Source organism: Pholcus phalangioides, unplaced genomic scaffold, assembly GCF_987345545.1.
Source record: "Pholcus phalangioides strain wild (caught in Gottingen) unplaced genomic scaffold, Ppha-v1.0 ptg000004l_1, whole genome shotgun sequence".
NCBI lineage: Eukaryota > Metazoa > Arthropoda > Arachnida > Araneae > Pholcidae > Pholcus > Pholcus phalangioides.
Window position 1 is genome coordinate 22512217 of NW_028301597.1, and position 18058 is coordinate 22530274.

Consider the following 18058-nt stretch of genomic DNA (forward strand, 5'->3'; position numbering starts at 1 on the left):
TTAATTGTTCCAAAACTGGATTTTTTCCTTTTTCAATCTAAAATCTTTTTGTTAATTCAGAAATTGTGAAGAGTTTGTGTGTAATGGTCGAATGTATTACGAATTGCGGTACTTTTTATAATGTGTGGTACGTTCCATAGATTCCCTTGTGGAAGGTCTTTTGGTGGAGTAACTGAATGTGATCAGTTGAAACAAACTGATCTTAAGTTGAACTTTATCTTGCACTCCCCTTCACTATTGGAAAGAAATTGCAAAAGAAGCACTGCACATACATGGTTCAAAGCAGCTATTATTGCCCAATTAAGACGTGAACTGAATATGGAAATTTTTGTCAATCGGGAAGCCTTCCTACCACAGTCTTGCAGATTGGTAAGGATAACTTGGAGGGAAAAAGTGAGTCTGTTTCAACCTGAAGTTCAAAATATGCAAAAAGAAAAAACCTTAGACAAAAAGAAATGAACAACACAAAGTCCTGATAACTATAAATAAAATTTTTCCCATGTTATGAGATATGGATTCATTCCATACATAGCGAAACTAACAATACCCAAACATTTGGGTAACATTTTCCGTGATTCTGATAAGGGCCGTCTCTACTGTATAAATATAAGTACTGTAGGACCTTTTGATTATCCAACCAGCCTAACGTCAGTAAATCAATATTTCCAGATAATTGAACATTCAACTTACTTATACACAATTTTGTAACCCTTTGCTTTGTATGGAATTGTTTTTAGTTACATTATTTCTGATGGATTGCAATGTGTTCTTGCTATCCAATCATGAACAATGCCTTGTTGAGAGATGCTCAAAAGCATCGTTGTTGTTTGTTTGCATATGTAAAGTGGTGTTTGTCTCAATTAACATGTTAATTTTTATCAGTTAGAGGATTTCAGACTTTTCATCAACACTAATGAGAAAGTTATCATTGAAAAATTCTATGGCAGTTAACAGAATTCCTAATAAAAGAACTTTAGATAATGGGAGTTTTACTGTATAGGAAAAAAAATCATGTTTTTTTTTATATGCTTTTTTTCATTGTCAACCTATATGTTCAATTACATACTAATTTAATTATGGGGGAAAAAGATTCCCTTATATTTTTAAATTTTATCCTTAGGTATAAAAACTTGTCATGCTTAGGTTTTCAATATTTTTTTATTCGGTAGGTACGTGTTTGAAGGCTTAGGTGAACTCATTTCGACAATACTCATCAACAGCACCGGTAAAATAAAAAGAATAAACGAAAATGGAGTGAAGAAAATGTAAGTTTTCCTTGTGTGAAGATAACTTTAAACAAGGTTTTCTGTGCCAAAATATAACATTATATGCAGAGAGAAAATCTTTATAGTCATTTCAATTCTCCAGTACAATCTGCATTTTTTTTTTCTTTCATTTGTAAGAGATTGTTACCTTTTTGTTATTGAAATGATCATATTAATTTACAGGGTCCGAAATATATTTGCACTTCAGCAGAATCTGACAGGCATCACTATGTTCAGAGAAGTGGCTTTAGATAGAGCCAGGCAATATTTTGATCTTCTGAATCACACTCCAGAGGTAAATGATAAGCAGATTTTTAGTAATTCAGTCAACTCTTGTTATAATGACCATATAGCCCAGCCAAATTATATAGTTTTTTGCAAAAGGTATAGTATTTCTAATTTTTGGATGTGTTGTAGGGGCCAAAGCCACTAGTAAAAAACCAAGTTTGCAGAAACAAAAGCCTTGTGCAAACTGAGCTATACTGAAAAAACGTCAAAATATTTTTACTTTTTTGGTTTTTGCTCAATATATCTGTTCCTATGCACACACACATCAGAGAGCAAAAATGTAAATTACAATATTGTAGAAGATAAAATTTGCTACTACTATTGTAGAAACAAATTCTGTCTTCTACAATAATGTAATTTATATTTTTGCACTCTAATGTGAATAGAAACCAAAATATAAAGCAAAAACTGAAAAAATCCAAAAATTTGCTTTTTAATTCTGCTTTAACAAGGCTTTCGTTTCTGCAAATTTGGTTTTTATTAGTGGCCTTGTCCCTATAACATATCTAAAAAATAGAGATGCTCGACCCTTTTGCAAGGAAAGCCATTCTTTTGGTACATATTGACTAGGCTAATATATATATATATATATATATATATATATATATATATAATGTTATTCTATCATTTCATTACAATGACCAGTATGTGAAGTCCAAAATTTTTGCATATAAAGACTATCCTATATATTTTCCTTTCAATGTAACATCAGTTTTCAACTGAACGATATTATAATGAGTGCTAACTGCACTTGTTATGCAGACCAGGATGCACACACGTTTTACGTCTGTGGGCCAGAAACATTGTTTTATATACATATATGGGATGGCCATATGACTGGTATTTTATTATGACTATTGTAATCTGTTATTGTCACAAATATATTCATCTCGCATGTTTGTCAAATACTGTACATATTTTTGTTGAATTACATTTTCACTCACTCTGATGTGCAGTAGTCCTCTATCATCGCTATTTGCAATTTTTCGTGATGGTTTGCAAATTTATTGACCTTTAATAATTTTGTTGGCTATAATTGGGCAACTTTGCTTGCTTTTCACAAATTTTTTTGGTTTTCTTTGGCAACTTTACTTGTCTTTGACAATTTTTTTAGATGTAATTGAACACTTGTCTTTGATAATTTTTTTTGACTTTAATTGGGCAATTTTATGTGCCTTTAAAATCTTTTTGGGCTGGAATTGCATGGCAAATTTTGGTGATATTTGTATGGCTCCTGATTTCCCGCATTTTTATGAAAGAAATATTGTCAGAAATAGGGGATTTATACTTTTTTACTCGGACACCTTTTTTAGGTCCAGAGGTTGTGCACTCCTTCAGTAGACTCTCTAAAATACGGTCATGTGCTAGAATAGCTTATTCAGTAATTTGACATTTTCAGGAAAGCAGCTTCCTTCTAAACATTGTGATTGAGAAAAAAAAATGTTTTTTTGTCCTGTGTGTAGAGGTTTATATAACTTATTTTTTTAAACCGCCTATATACCAGTAATGTAGTGCAATTTTGGTCTGTGGATTAGCTCGAGCCTACTGATTTCAGTTTTTTCTTCACTTAAATTTGTACTTTTTAGTGAGTACAAGTATTTGACAATAAAAAAAATTACTGTTTTACAAAATATTTAATAGGAAATTCTGAATTCCATTGTTGAAAGTGGGCCACAATTCCAAGAGCAGGAGTATTCATCTGCTTTTCATCTGTTGCATCGAAGCCATCCTGGTAGTGAAATGGGTGAACTTAAAAACTATTTAGAAAGATTACATCAAATATTAAATGAAGTGGCTGTCAGTGTTTAATCTTTGTTATAAACGAATGAATATATGCTTGCAGGAAGAGACATTGTAATTGACCATAATGTCTGTAATTTATAATTGAATTACAATTATTTTGTATAGTTTTTTTTAATAAAGCTTATTGAATTATCAGTTTTTATCCCTCAGCAGTCCAAAGATTATAACCAGGCTAATATAATGAGAGATAACTTTGTGTCATGGCTCAACTCATTAGAAGTAAAAAAAAAATAAAACATGATACAGTAGAACCTCTCAAATCTGGACACTTCTGCCGAGAATGTTTTTCTCCCTCATCTAAATTCTGTTTCAGCTTTTTTTATTACACCAGCCATTTTCTTCCTTTTATAGACCTTATTGTTTGTGTCTGCTCTGATTTTTTGGGAAACAATGATGGCACCTGCGTGTCTCAGTATGTGATTAGTCAGACACACAGCTAGCTTTTATCAAAAGAAAACTTTCCTTTCCTCAGCCAGCACCTAGAGATAGGCCACTGCACTGTTTGCCATAAACGTCATTCAGATTACCTAGCAAGTTTGCCACATTTTGAAACACAACATCCTATTCTGTTTCTTATTTTGGCGTAGAAACTTCCTGATTGGCTCACAAATACTGCATAGTGATTGAATGTGGGGCATAGAAATCTCCAATTCTGAGCCCGATCATTTCTTTTCCTCACAACGATGATACTACTACTTCATCAAACACCAACTCTGGCCATATCCCTATAGTGCAATTTACTGCCATTAGTGAGATGGGTTGGAAGTGAAGGCGCTGTCTATCGATGGTCGCTTCAAGTTCGTTAGGGAAAATATCTTATCAATATCCTCCTTTGGGTTCGAACCCGGGACCCTGATAACAACCTTCACGATGGTAGACGAGCATCTTACCACCATGCCACTCGGGCACACAACGATGATACTGGCACGAGCAGGGAATTTTTTTCCCCTCAATATATTCTGAGGGAAAATGGACTACTTAATGACGTCACAAGCAGACTGCGGAGGCGCTGCCTCAGCACTATACACTTAGCCTTAGTGTATACTGTATAACAACTTATTATACAGGCATTTCGGCAACCAAGGTCATGCCCCTGATAAATGCTACGAAAACGAAGTCACGTCTTTACCAGTTGCTTAAATGCGGTCACAGAGACTTTTTTACGGCTGTTCTCCCTAACGACGATGGTAATTATTGACGCCACGACAACGTGAAAGCTCGCGTAAAATCTAATTTTCTGCCAAAATCCAGAGAGCAGGAGGGAGGATGAAAAATCCGGAGTCTCCCGCCTAAATCGGGAGAGTTGGCAGGTCTGCAGTTGTATAGAACAATTATGCCACAATTGCAATTTATCAAGGAAACAACAAAAGTTTATTACTCAGCACGCTTCATTTGGCAGCCAATATTGGCAGTAGCAGTCCCAAAAAGCTTCCCCACACAGAAACTATTGCACACTACAATTCAGCAAAGTGTAACGATCGTAGTTGTAGCGATTAAATGCCCAGAAAATATTCGGTGAAGGTGACATCACAGACGTTTTCTACAACATCCTGGACCTCACTATAAACATATTCCTGTATTTTATATAGAGCAGTACAGAAGGCCAGAATTAGTTTTTGGAAAGCAGTTCCTCTAAAATCTTATTGAAGAGCTGCGTTCATCATACTTTTGCACAAGGGCAACACCTATAAGTTAATAAATTATTAATGGTAATAAATAAAAATAAACTATCTGATGTGTCAGGTAACATAAAAATGTAGAAACAAAACTGTTAATTTTTGCATGGGATGTGCAACGAATGTGCAAGAATAATATAAAAAAAATTTGCTCAAATGCTCATCATAAATTCCACTTATTAGTAAAAAATCAATACTTATTTGACAGAATCATATTATAGACTTTCTCATATTCAATTTGACACGCTTATTTTACATCTTTGTCATATTATGGGATTACTGAAAAATGTTTTTGGACTGAATATAGTAAATAATGTATACTAAGTCTTATTTTTACTGAATTACATCATTTTTTAGCTAATTTTGAAGCCCATTATATATTCATAAAAAAATATAATTTTCCATTATGAATACGCAATTAAACAACATTGAATAAGAGTAAGGAAAACCCCAGGAACCAAAAATAAATTCCTGTTTTTTTGCAGTTTGGGTCAATTTGGCCCAGTCCGCGGTTCTAGTGTTAAATATGAAAACTTGGGAAATAAAAAAAAATCACCTAGGTCCTGACAGACATTTTTTTTGAATGGAACCAAAAAATTCCTTCGATAATTAGTGCACCTGTATAAAATGAAAAATTATTTTGGTTCCCTGGAAGTTCAATTTCATACCAGTTTCCCTGTATATGGATAGGGTGTGCACATAAAAACAAAAGTTCAGCAGAAAAATAGAGTGGACCAAATAAAGATCCATGTGACTACTACTTGTCTGGATCACTGTTTCTCAACCATCGAATCCCGACATCAGACTGGTGTTTTCCCATTCATTTCACATTGACCGTGTGTACATATGACTGGGCTTTCACTTACTAAAATTAATCAGGCCTCCAAAGATTGAGAACCCATTGTTCTAAGTAGCTGTTACTGTAACAGATTTTACACACCACACATACAGCTTCCAATTAATTCATCACAGAAGTTTCAAATCATTTTTTTTATTCATGTTTGCAAATGAAGGAATGATTATAGATCAAGACAAGGCATTTTATGTTCCAGCATAAAATATCAAGCTTTCAGATTTTGAACACATACATGAGCCATGTTAAATGTTTTCATCAAAAAACAGCATTAAAAAAAATATATGTGCTGTTCAGCATTCCCTTAAATAATAATACAGTTAGACATATAATATTGAGAACATTGTCGAGTAAGTACAACATACATATATATATTTTTAAAAAAGGGGTAATTTTTTTCTTAATTAATTTACAAAAAGATTTTTTTTAATTATGTACAATGTGCTACCTCTGTATGCTACTAACTGTTTTAAAGTCAGTGGCATCAAAGTCTGTGCTTTCTTGACTCCTTGTGATCATTGTTGAGCCTGTGTCCCTGATTAAACTTGACAAACTCAGTCCAGTGGCTATTAGAAAGAAAGGCATGATTAAAACACAATATATCAAATATTTTCAACCAAGCTACAAATCAAGACATCTATTTCAGTTTCATGAGAGGAATTCCTGTAAGCTTTGGGCCGCTCAACCAAGCTGCAGTCACCCTTGATTTTGCAAATTCACACATTTTTATCAACCGAAATTCCTTTGATCTCAAATACTGTGATTTTTTTTAATGCTTTTTCATTCCCAAACTTTCTATTTCACGAACTGATTCTTCAAGTCTGTGTTTGTAAAAAACAAGGGTCAATTGTATTTCTTTTAACATGTTGTCAACAGGAAAAGACATTCCTTAGCACAGATGGCGGCAAACAAAGTCAGGGGCATGATTAAACTAGTGTAATAATCTGACTAACAAAATGGGATGTATAACAATGATTTTTATTCAACCCTACAATGTTTGCGTGGCGTTTCTGGGATGCCATGTGCCTTGTTATTTCAACGGAACAATATGCTGCCCGAGCACTGCATGGTTGATGATGTACATGGTGGTAAATGAAGGACTGGTTCAGTGGTGCAGATGCTATTTAATGCATCTACAGACTTGCCAATTCTCTGGATTAGGCCGGCGACTCCAGATTTTTTGTCCTTTCTCTGGATTTAGCAGAAAATTAGATTTGGAAGAAAAATTTTTAGATTTCTTTTAGATCTCTCGAAATTTTTTAGATTTTCCCTAAGCTTTCATAATGTCATAACTTCAATAACTGTTGGGAAAAACACTTATAGAAGACAGCCATAGTTCGAAGAACCTTCCTACCCGGTTGAAGACATCACTTTCGTCGAGTAGCCATCAAAAAATGTCTTGGTAACCGTATTTAAGCAAACTGGTAACGACATGACTTTTTTTACTTAGCAATTTTATCCGTAACCATTTATCAAGGGATGGTCTCAGTTACCGACATCCCTGTATAATTATTATTGTATTCTATCAACCACAATAACACTGGCAAACACAATAACAGAGAAAGATTGATTCTACACCACGTGATATGTGAGACCACCGAAGCTTTTTTGATCAGCAGCCTTATATTTTGAAGTTTTTTTTTTATTTGCTCTGATCAAATGTTTTTAAAAAGAAAATATACCACTGCTTTTGAAAATTTGTATACCCAAGATTATATACCATTCAGAATTATATTCTGCTCAGGGGCTACCCAGGACCTGCTGGGGGGGGGACACTTTTTCTCAATTGATTAAAAAAAATCATAATTATATATGATCGGGTCCGGTGGGAGTGGCCTTGGGAGAATCTCTGGACTTCTAGATTCCAAAAGTTGACACGTCTGTGTGTAGATTCTTATGGCAATGAAATGACAAATATGCAACATGCAAAAATATGCTTCCCAGATTTTCTAGTAAATTGCAGGATTTTTACCTTTTGAATGTTGGCAGGTCAAGATTACATTTAGAGTTTGATAACTATATCCAAAAAATCACAGTTATATGATGTTCCATTCGGTAGAATGAGATGTATACGGAAATACGACAACTCAGTTTTTCTTTCCCCACATAAGCAGGTTTCAAAATGTTAAATTGTGCTCTTTCTTTTCAATTTTTCTAAAACAGGATTCCCCCCCACCCCCAAAAGCTAAAATCATTTTTTTTATGGTCAGTACATTCAATTGTGAAAGTCTTCCAACCAAGGAATTGAGAATCATACCATTGACAATGTGTCGATATAAGAAACGATATGTGGAAATCTTTTGACACATGCTATGGTAATTACCTTGGATACATGGAGATACAAGGATTTGTCTAAAAGATAAAAAATGTTTCCTTTGAATAGAAAAGGTGTTTCAGATTTCTGGGCACTTTCGCTTATATGCATTTAATTTTCTCTCTTGAAGTTACTCCAATTATGAAAATGTTGTATTCAACACAAAATGTTTTTAAAGTAACTCAGTTTATACAATGCACATCTAAGTCAAACCCCACAAAACTGCTGGTTCGAAATTGTTCAATGCGCCTGAGCTTTTCATGACTTTAGACATTTTGAAATGAAAAAAGTAAATAACTTCAAACTAATTTTATATTTTTCCCTACTCTTCTTGTAAAAGATATAAAAGACATTCATTCTACTCTCAAAAGATACATCACCATGTTTTCTCAAAAGAAAAATATTGCTAGTGAAAAAAAAAGGAAACTAACTTTCACTATTTTCATCTTGATCTAAGCTTATAGCTTCCATAACTTCGTTGATAACTTCATTCGCACTAACTCTAGTGGAATCCATCCTTGTATCTTCTGAACTTTGTTTCTAGATTCAGGAATGAAACACAAATCACATTACATGTTTCTCATATCATTTCGACAAAATTAAGCACATAATTTTGTTCTTAATTTTCTCATCTCAGAAACTTTAACTCTGCTGCTTAAGATGACGGCACCTCAGGTGCTTTCTCATGCAACCACATTTTTGTCACTCTTCAGTTTTTCTCTAACAACGATGAAGGTGTTGCTTAATTCAACAGAACTCTTATTATCGATGTGGAAGTGAAGTGTCAACCAAAGGTGTATTATCTTTAACACAGCTTTCATTTCAGTGGTGTTGGTTTACATTCAGAGATATTCTGATAAATTCTGTTTATTATGTTCTTGCTAAATATTGTGCCAAGATGCCTAAATATCACATCAACAAGCCTAGTATCACACCAAAGGCGTGTGGAAAGAACCAAGTCAAAATGCACCAAATTGGTCTTGAAAATGTGTGAATAGTTATAACGGAAAAGTACCTTTTTAGATATTTTAAAACACACGAAGGTTAAATAAGATATTTGTAAAAAACGAATGGAACACTAGAGATTAAAACAAATATGGCACATCAACAAGAAAAATAGTTTTTGCTTCTTTTAAAAACAAGATATTTCACTATTACTTACTTTTGATGGTCTCTTCCTGTCAAGGGCTTTCGATGATCCTGAGAGCAATATTTCACTCAAGGTTGAACTAGAGCTCAAATTTCTGATTCAAAGGAAATGAATGCAAAATATATTTAGTATTTTTTTTTTTTCCAACTTATATTTTCAAAGACATGTATTCAAATTCAAACGTAGAAGATTTTTGAGCATTTAATCGCCAGTTTTTAGTGTGCTAGTGGTTCGACTACTTTATCGGTTCAATTGTAACACCTCTTAGAAAATACACTCATTTTAAGGTTTTAAACTTAGCAGCTTTTTTTACTTTGGTACTCTTATAATGCTATCAAATCTGTTGGACAGCACAACACAGATTAAAGCAAAAAATGAGGAAAACTGATCAAGCAGTTAAGTTATGTATAACAGTCTATACCTTCTATGACCTGACTCTGCACTTCCTTGGCGTGAATGAGACGTCAGGCTTCCATAGCCAGAGAGCTTCGACTGTTCACTTGTATTACTATTATTCCTAGAGTGACACAGTTCGAAGTTACCACTCTTGTGTTCTTCGCTTTCGAACCTTTCTTCAGCAGATTCTAAATCAACATTCGGATTATCTGAAAGAATAATATATATAAAAATAATAATTTAAACTTGAAATTTTAATTTCACAGCTTGACAAAATGAAATAGGCATGCTATTACAGCCAGACCTTAGTTATCAGAATGAATCATCCATATTTTCTATAAATTTATTCTTAAAAAGTAGGTGTAGTAAAACGAAACGCAAAACACTTTATGTCACAACAAACTGATTCAAATTTAACTGAAACGCATAGCAAAAGCTTTAAGAGTTATGTAAAACTAGAGCAAGGAAGGGTGCACAACCTCCGACCCACAAAAAGAGTTCCAAAAGAAAAGTATTGATGCACACAACACAATATATATCTAAGTAAACTATATTTCTTTAAAAAAAAAATTTAATAGAGATCTTTAGGCAAGATAGGGATATCCTAAAATTAAGAAATATATACCGCTGGCCGCTTCGTTTGACTTTTGCTTTCTAGGCAGACTCCCAAAGCCACTGCTGTTGCTTGCTAAACTGTCACCACTGTAATCGCCGGACTGCTTAGGAAGTGTAGAGCTTTGACTATCTGGTTTATCGCCGAGAAGAGCTGGTGGATAGTTACAGGCTGGTCTGTGTGGTGGAAAACATACGTATAACATTTATTATTATCCAATAATAAACAAGCAAACAAAATAATGTGTACGGATTTTTTAAATAGACATATACGAGGCGCGGTTAAAAATTAAGGGCCGATCACACGTATAAAAAACGAATGGCAATACTGATTGGTTTGCACATGTGCAGTAGCATTACTTGGTCTGTTGGGAATGTAACCGCCATATTAGCATAACTTGATTGGCGTCTGCCTTCACAAGACAGTGTGTTAAAATGAGTGCAGTAGTAACAAATCCTGCCAGTTGTGAAATTCCATCAGTGATTAGATTTCTAAATGCAACAGGACATGATGCAGCTCAAATTCACCGTCAATTGTGTGAAACATATGGACCTACCACAATTAATGAAGGAAGAGTGAGACAATGGTGTCGTGAGTTTAAGGAAGGCCGTTCAAATGTTCATGATGAGCAGAGGAGTGGCAGACCTAGTGTCCGGACTGATGATCTCGTTGAGTGTGTGAATGCAAAAGTGAAAGAAAATCGTCACTTTACAATAAGCAATCTTTCTCTATAATTTCCAGAAGTTTCTAGGACAACATTGTTCAGAATCGTGACTGAAACTCTAAGTTATCAGAAACTGTGTGCACGGTGGATATCGAAAATGCTCACAGATGCTCACACAGATGAATGACATCTGCACGTGCTTTTCTCGACCACTTTAACCACGATGGAGACAAATTCCTTTCCCATATCGTCACTGGTGATGAAACATGGATTTCATATGTCAATACTGAGATGAAACAACAATCCATGCAGTGCCGTCATTCCAGTTCACCTAAACCAAAAAAATTCAAACAAATCCAGTCTCAAAGTAAAATCATGGCAACTGTATTCTGGGATCAAAAGGGTGTGCTTTTGATTGATTTTATGAAACCTGGTACAACCATTACATCACAAGTTTATTGTGAAACACTTTCTAAACTGTGCTGTGCCATTTAAAACAGGCAACAGGGAATGCTAAACTCAGGAATTGTTCTCCTTCATGATAATGCACGCACTACGAAAGCAATTCAAAAATTTAGATGGGGAATTTTTGATCATCCCCCCTATAGTCCTGATCACGTCCTTGGTGACTACCATTTCTTCCGACATCGCAAAAACTGGCTTGCGTTTGTACGTTTTGAGGAAAGTGAGGGATCAAAAATCTTAGTGCAGAACTGGCTGAAATCCCAGGCGGCAGAATTTGATGCAAAAGGTTTGAAGAAGCTTGTTTCACGATATCAAAAGTGTTTGGAACAACATGGTGATTATGTAGAAAAGTAAAGTAATCATGTACATTTTTAAAACCATTAATAAATTTGCCATTTTTTCAATTGTTTTCATTTCATTACTGATTGCCCCTTAATTTTGAATCACGCCTTGTACATTGATATGCAATAAAAATACCAATTATACATGCATTTCATGTTTATAAAATAACCACTATTTTATCAAAAGTAACAAAAACACATTAACCTATACAAACTATGCAATAATATAATAATAATAAGAAGAAAACATAGGATATATTCATGTCCACTTATCGAATTATATAGGCCTATACAATGATCCTCGAGGGACTGGAGAAACACATCTTTATAAAGGAGTTTTGTTATGGGTGGAATATATCAACACTATAACAAAGTGCATGAGGGCCAGATAGCAATATCATTATACTGGCGATTATCTTTACAGAGAGTACTGTTATTTCGTAGGAGTGCACAAAAACCTTCAGCCTGCAAAAAAGTGTTCCCAATAGAAAATTACAATTGATAATTATCAATACACATAACATGATAAAAGCTTACGCTAACCATATTTCCTTCATAGGCCCCTAAAAAATATGGGAAATCAATCCATTCAGGATGCCACCAATTGTCGCAAAAAAGTTTTTGAAATACAAGGTTAGGTTGATACTTACAGCCAAAAAAATTGTCAAAACATTAATTTACATCGTGAAATTAATCTCCATTCTTGATTTAAAAATTCAAGTATACCTCATTGATAATTAGGGAAAGGACAGGTGAAAAGGTTGGGAAAACCGAAATTACTGTGCGCCCTATAAATGCAAGTTTCTGGCCCCCAAGTGGCAGAATAATCGAATATCTGACCCATAGACTGAAAAGGCTGTATACCCCACCCCATTGTAAATGATTTTATTATGAATTATTTCGCTCACGTTTTGAAAAGAGGATCGCCAGACTGCAGCACCATCTTGAGCGAAACATGAAGCATAGAATTATCTTGGCGGTGCTTGGCATCATAGCCTTCCAGAAGGTATTTCTTAATTGTGACTCCAGCTCCAGCATATTCAGCCAGATTAAAGTTCTTAAAACCTAGTTTTTCTGAAGACCTGCCGCCTCTAATTTCCTGCAGAAATATTAAAAATAGCAATAATATAACTAATTCAAACTTTTTTCCTTATCTCTAATAAGTAATATTGATGATGATGATATTTTATCAGAAATTAGAATTTAGCGAACCAACTCACTTTTCTGACAGACACTTTACAAATGCAAGGCTCCAGGACTCCGGTGTTGGCATTGGCTGTCATTTTGCAAACGAACTGGAAGCCGCAATTCCATTTCACGCAGTTGTTCTTGACTTCTCGTCTAGTATTTAAGAAAACGAAATTCAACACCTCACAAATTACATCACCTAGAATAGTGAATGTTAATTTTAACAATCCACAAGTACTATCAAACAAAAAAAAACTTACCTTGGCGATATCTCTTGGAAGGTGCCGCCATCTACTAGCCGGACTTTCGCAAATAGTATCCCGTTGACGAAAGGCACTGCAGACAGCTCTTGAAGACCAAGGTGTACTTCGAATTTATATTTCTTCTTTTTCAGCATGAAAGACATCTTGGCATGCTTGGTGACAATTCAAAAATAATTTTTACCGAGAATTATTTACCAACAAATGAAATTTGTTCTAAAATTGGTGAAAATTTTTTTTTTCAATATCTTTTTATAGACATTAGAATTTTTTACTTAGCGCTACATTCGAGATACTCATGCTAACAATCAAACAAATAATTCAATTTGAGACTGGAACTTGTAGTGTTTCAGCTTTAATTATTACTATAGCAGTTCTTTTTTACAAAGTTGTAAAAACTCACATCATTCAGATAGCAAATAATTGTGTTACATTTTGACGTGAATACATCTTTTAAATCATCTGACGATACCTGGTGCATCACCAAAAAGTTGCATAACAAAATGTGTTGAATGCTCATACCTTAGAAAGTAAGCAAATCATAATCAATGGTGTCATCAGATAACAATTGCAAATACCAATCCAATGCCACTCCTCCGGGTTTAATACCTGTTTCCTATACAGGTGGCCCTTATTTGTAACAAATTGCTTTATGTCTTGGGATGTATTTTATTACATAGATCTTGTTCAGAAAAAATTACACAATGCCCTATGCAAGCAAAGGCAAGTTTAATTACCAGGCTAAATGTATCTCACTGCACTATGTAAAAAAGATGTATTCACGTTTAAACTTGCGGCTGTGCTACCAATTTTTTTCTAAGCAGATAACCCGCAATTACAGCTTGAATCAATGAGTATACAGCTTTTTTAAATACTGCTATGTTTGAAAACTTCCAGGACTTATTTCATCACAGAAGAATGAATACAGATGTAACCTATTTATTTGCTTTTTCTTTCAAAGTAACTACACCCTGTGCTATTATGCATTTTTTACCATCATTCGTACAGAGATGTAAATGAGGATTATAAGCCTTTTTGTTGTCACACCCTCCAGTGCCTTCATTGCTCAGTGCACTTTTTCAGAATCTGAGAACAGTTACCCCTTAAGCAAATTCTTTATCAGAGGAAAAAGTCACACAGGGCAAGATCGGAAAAATAAGCTGGTTGTAGGCATATTTGGCATGCAATGTTTTGACAAGTAATGTAACACTGGGAGAGACCTGTGAGCCTGCGCACTGTCAAGATGGAGGACCCATGACTTGCCCTTCCAAAGATCTGGTTGCTTACGCCTCACTGAATCATACAAAGGCTAAGGACTTCTTTTTTCCAAGGCATTTTTTTTTCAGATAAAGAATTAGCTTAATGGACAATGATACTCAGGTACCAAAGAAGTCACTACTACTACTACACCACACATGCACTTCGTCCATATTGCTCTACGGAACTTCTAAAGAATTTAAAGAGTTGGTACATGTTGGAGTGTACGTGTAATGAATTTCATGTGAAGTTTTTTTCTGTGTAACGCTTCTTATGTGTAGTTCTGCCATCAATTTTTCTAACCATGAGTGAAATTTAATGATTTAATAATTGCATTGTGGTAAGCCTGTTTCTCTCTGTGGCGAAACTTTTTAACAGGGAAATTGGCTCGAATTTACACCAAGTTTGGAATCACAGAAAACCAACTTCAGCCGATCACCACTGTGGCGACAGTAGGATTCAAACCCGGGTACTCATGATGCGAGTCCATCACTATGACCACTCGAAGAAGACACTGGAGGACGAGGTGTAACAAAGGCTTACAATCCACATTTACATCTTGTGTATGAACAATGGCAAAAAATACATTGCACAGGGTAGTTACTTCGAATTAAACACCAAATAAGCATGTTCTATCTGTATTCATTCTTCACAGAATTAGTTGCAGAACTTTTTGAACAAAGTAGCACATTTCCACACGAATGATACTACTACTAAAAACCACACATGTACTTCGTCCATCCATATTCCTCCGCGGAACTTCTAACGAATTGGTACATGTTGGAATGCGTGTGTCCGTGCTTTAAACCTAATGGGAAGCTTGTTTCTGTGTAATGCTTGTCATAGTTGGCCGCTGTGGTGGTCGAGTGGTTATAGTGACGGACTCGCGATGCGAGGATCCGGGTTCGAACCCCACAGTGGTGGTCGGCTGAAGTTGGTTTTCTGTGGTTCCCAACTTCAAGGTGCAAATGCGAGCCGATCTCCCCGTTAAAAAGTCTTGCCACAGAGAGCAACAGTCCTACAATGATAAATCATTCAATCATAACACTTCACTCATAGTTAGAAAAACTAGTGGCAGATGGCAGCACTACACATAACAAGCATTACAGAGAAACAACAAAACTTCACGTCAGGTTTCACTACACGTACACGCACATTCCCGCATGTACCGATTCGTTGGGGGGTTCCGCGGGGGGCGGGGTGCATATGTGGTGTAGTAGTAGTAGGTAGGGCCTCCAAAAAATGGCTCGGGGGATCCATGATGTTCTTAAGTCAGCCCCCTCGTTGGGCAATTTGCCTGTTGTGGCGTTGTATTTGTATAGTGCTGTCATCTACCACATATTTTTCGAACTACCATTGTGGACCTGTTGCTCTCTGTGGAGAGACTTTTTAATGGGGAGAGATCGCTGGGAAAAATTTCATAACTTTCCCACACGAACGCTGCATAATTTGACATATAAACTAACATCAAGCACACACAGAAAAATATGTTTTAAACAGTTGTGACCTGAAATCTGATATAACTCGCATAATAAATCATTGTTTCCCCTTTCTTTTTGTATCAAATCTATAACAATGTATTGCAGTTCAAATCAATGACTACACCATTTTCGGCTATCACATGTTTTAGCTGACATATCAATAACAAAATTTCATATTACATCGGTAAAAATAAATATCTATCATTAATGTCACAAAAGCACATTAATTAATATATATATTATTAATATGCCTACGAGTATATTTGAAAAGATAAATACCAAATCCCTTTCCAATTACGATTTTAAAAGACTTCTCTGTACATACGAGGATCTTCCTAATTTATTTATGACCTTCGCCGGTAAGTCGTGAAATATTTCGAGGAAACTTACGGTTGATTGATCGGTCAAGGAAAAAAAAATACGACTTTTTCTTTTAAAGGAAATCATTCTCATCACACAAACACCTTACACTTACCTTCAATAGCCACTTGCGTAGTGGATAATAAGCAATAAATTACAGATAATAAGTAAACAAATTGGAACAAATGACAGCAAAAAAGATGTGATCCCTCCCTTTATGGGGACTTGTCATTTTTTCTTTTCAATATCGGGACATTTTATACACAACTGGCAACAGGAAGCAGACGATGATTCGGGATCAAAAAAATTGAAAAATTCGGGAGATAAAAAATTTTTTAAAATCGGAAGAGAGTTTCCAATCGACTAATTTAAAAAAAAAAAAAATTCTTGATCAACAACTCCCTTTTTCCAGTTATATAGGAAATTATCCAAGGATGTATAGGACGGCTTTGACTGCATTTTGTTTTTCTGTGATAAACTTTTGTGGGATTTGGGTTTGAGATTATTACTTGATGTCGTAGCCGCTGCAGATTAGCGGCTGAAACTTGAAACTATATTGTGGTTAATTTGAAGTTTTGATATTAAATTTCTCGATCGTCGATAGATGACACTACAGGTTCAACTTTGGTGACAGAGGTTACGATTTTAACGCGCCAATTTCAAACCGCATAATTTTGCGTCGATGTTTTAATGGGTTCGATTTTTCTTTGGTAGCCTCAGAGACGTACGCAGTATAAGTATAAGGGGTCCATGCGCTCCCAAGACAATCAAATATTAAATGTATTTTTGTGAATAAATTAAAATATCGAAAGAAAATACCTTTGCTTCATTCTATCTTATAATTACTTTAATTTTAAATAACTTTTAAGCTTATTAGCTCAAATTTTCGGGAAAAAAAATTCTTGTCAACAGGGGAGCGGCTTGAGAAAAAAATTTCACCATGTGGGATCTATATTTTTGGTACCCCTGCCTTTTTTTTTTCTTTGTCGACAAAGCTTCTTTTCGTCATTTCAAGCCAGATGTGCCCCCTTGCAGGGTCTGTTCCTCAAATATTTAGGCCCTGAAAAAAAAATGAAATTTCTCTGCCCGTTATATAGTCTTTGACGCATGCGTATGTAGGTGGGCTGTGCCTAAAATATACACAATACAGCCATTTTCAGGGCCCTGGACAGGTACCCCCGTTTCCCTATGAGAGAAACAGGCACTGGCCCAGTGCGGCAGCAGGGTTCAAGAGCCGCTCCTGCTTGTGCCCCCTTCAAATGTCTAACTAGCGTACAACCCACCCCCCCCCCTTCCAATTCCTGAGCAACTATGAGTGGTTCGCCTTTATATGTGCGGGTCTACAGGCAGGGCGATTTTTTGGCTGCGAGGTTACATGGCGTTCCACTCTAGGAAAGGCGCCAAATTGAAGTTAATAGGTTCCTGACGGGTAGAGATTTTTCTCAAACCGGTTTTTTTAGAGGAACGTCGGAAGTGAATCGGTTATGAATCTGTGGGTGCTTAAGCAGCCTAAGTGAACAGCAACCCCGATTCCTCCACACCATTGTTGGCAGGGCCGCAACTAGAGAAAGGCAGGAAGGATGTAGTGCTCCGGTTCATGCTGAGTTTACTCTTTTGCGGTTCAAAATAACAGAAAGGGGGAGCCAAAATGTATAGTTTCATTCATTTGCAAACAAAGAACCAT

General features: G+C 35.4%; 2 protein-coding genes across 2 annotated transcripts in view; one reads left to right on the top strand and one right to left on the bottom strand.

Moving 5' to 3' along the window:
- Sec8 (exocyst complex component secretory 8) overlaps nucleotides 1-3492 on the top strand; it is a 30463-nt gene extending 26971 nt beyond the window's left edge. The window contains exons 25-27 of the mRNA XM_089231136.1: nucleotides 1170-1265; nucleotides 1449-1560; nucleotides 3195-3492. Coding sequence (XP_089087262.1) covers nucleotides 1170-1265; nucleotides 1449-1560; nucleotides 3195-3362 — 376 coding nt within the window. The 3' untranslated portion in view covers nucleotides 3363-3492. The remainder of the gene's footprint in view (nucleotides 1-1169; nucleotides 1266-1448; nucleotides 1561-3194) is intronic.
- Nucleotides 3493-6003: 2511 nt separating this feature from the next.
- On the bottom strand, nucleotides 6004-16814 carry LOC149086766 (EEIG family member 2). Its single transcript, XM_089231138.1, has 9 exons — nucleotides 16490-16814; nucleotides 13277-13431; nucleotides 13049-13169; nucleotides 12737-12927; nucleotides 10371-10534; nucleotides 9771-9954; nucleotides 9362-9443; nucleotides 8631-8739; nucleotides 6004-6451 (listed from the first exon to the last, which is right to left on the bottom strand). Exons 2-9 carry the CDS (start codon nucleotides 13420-13422, stop codon nucleotides 6330-6332), a joined length of 1119 nt encoding a protein of 372 aa, XP_089087264.1. The 5' UTR covers nucleotides 13423-13431; nucleotides 16490-16814; the 3' UTR covers nucleotides 6004-6329.
- Nucleotides 16815-18058: the final 1244 nt, after the last annotated feature.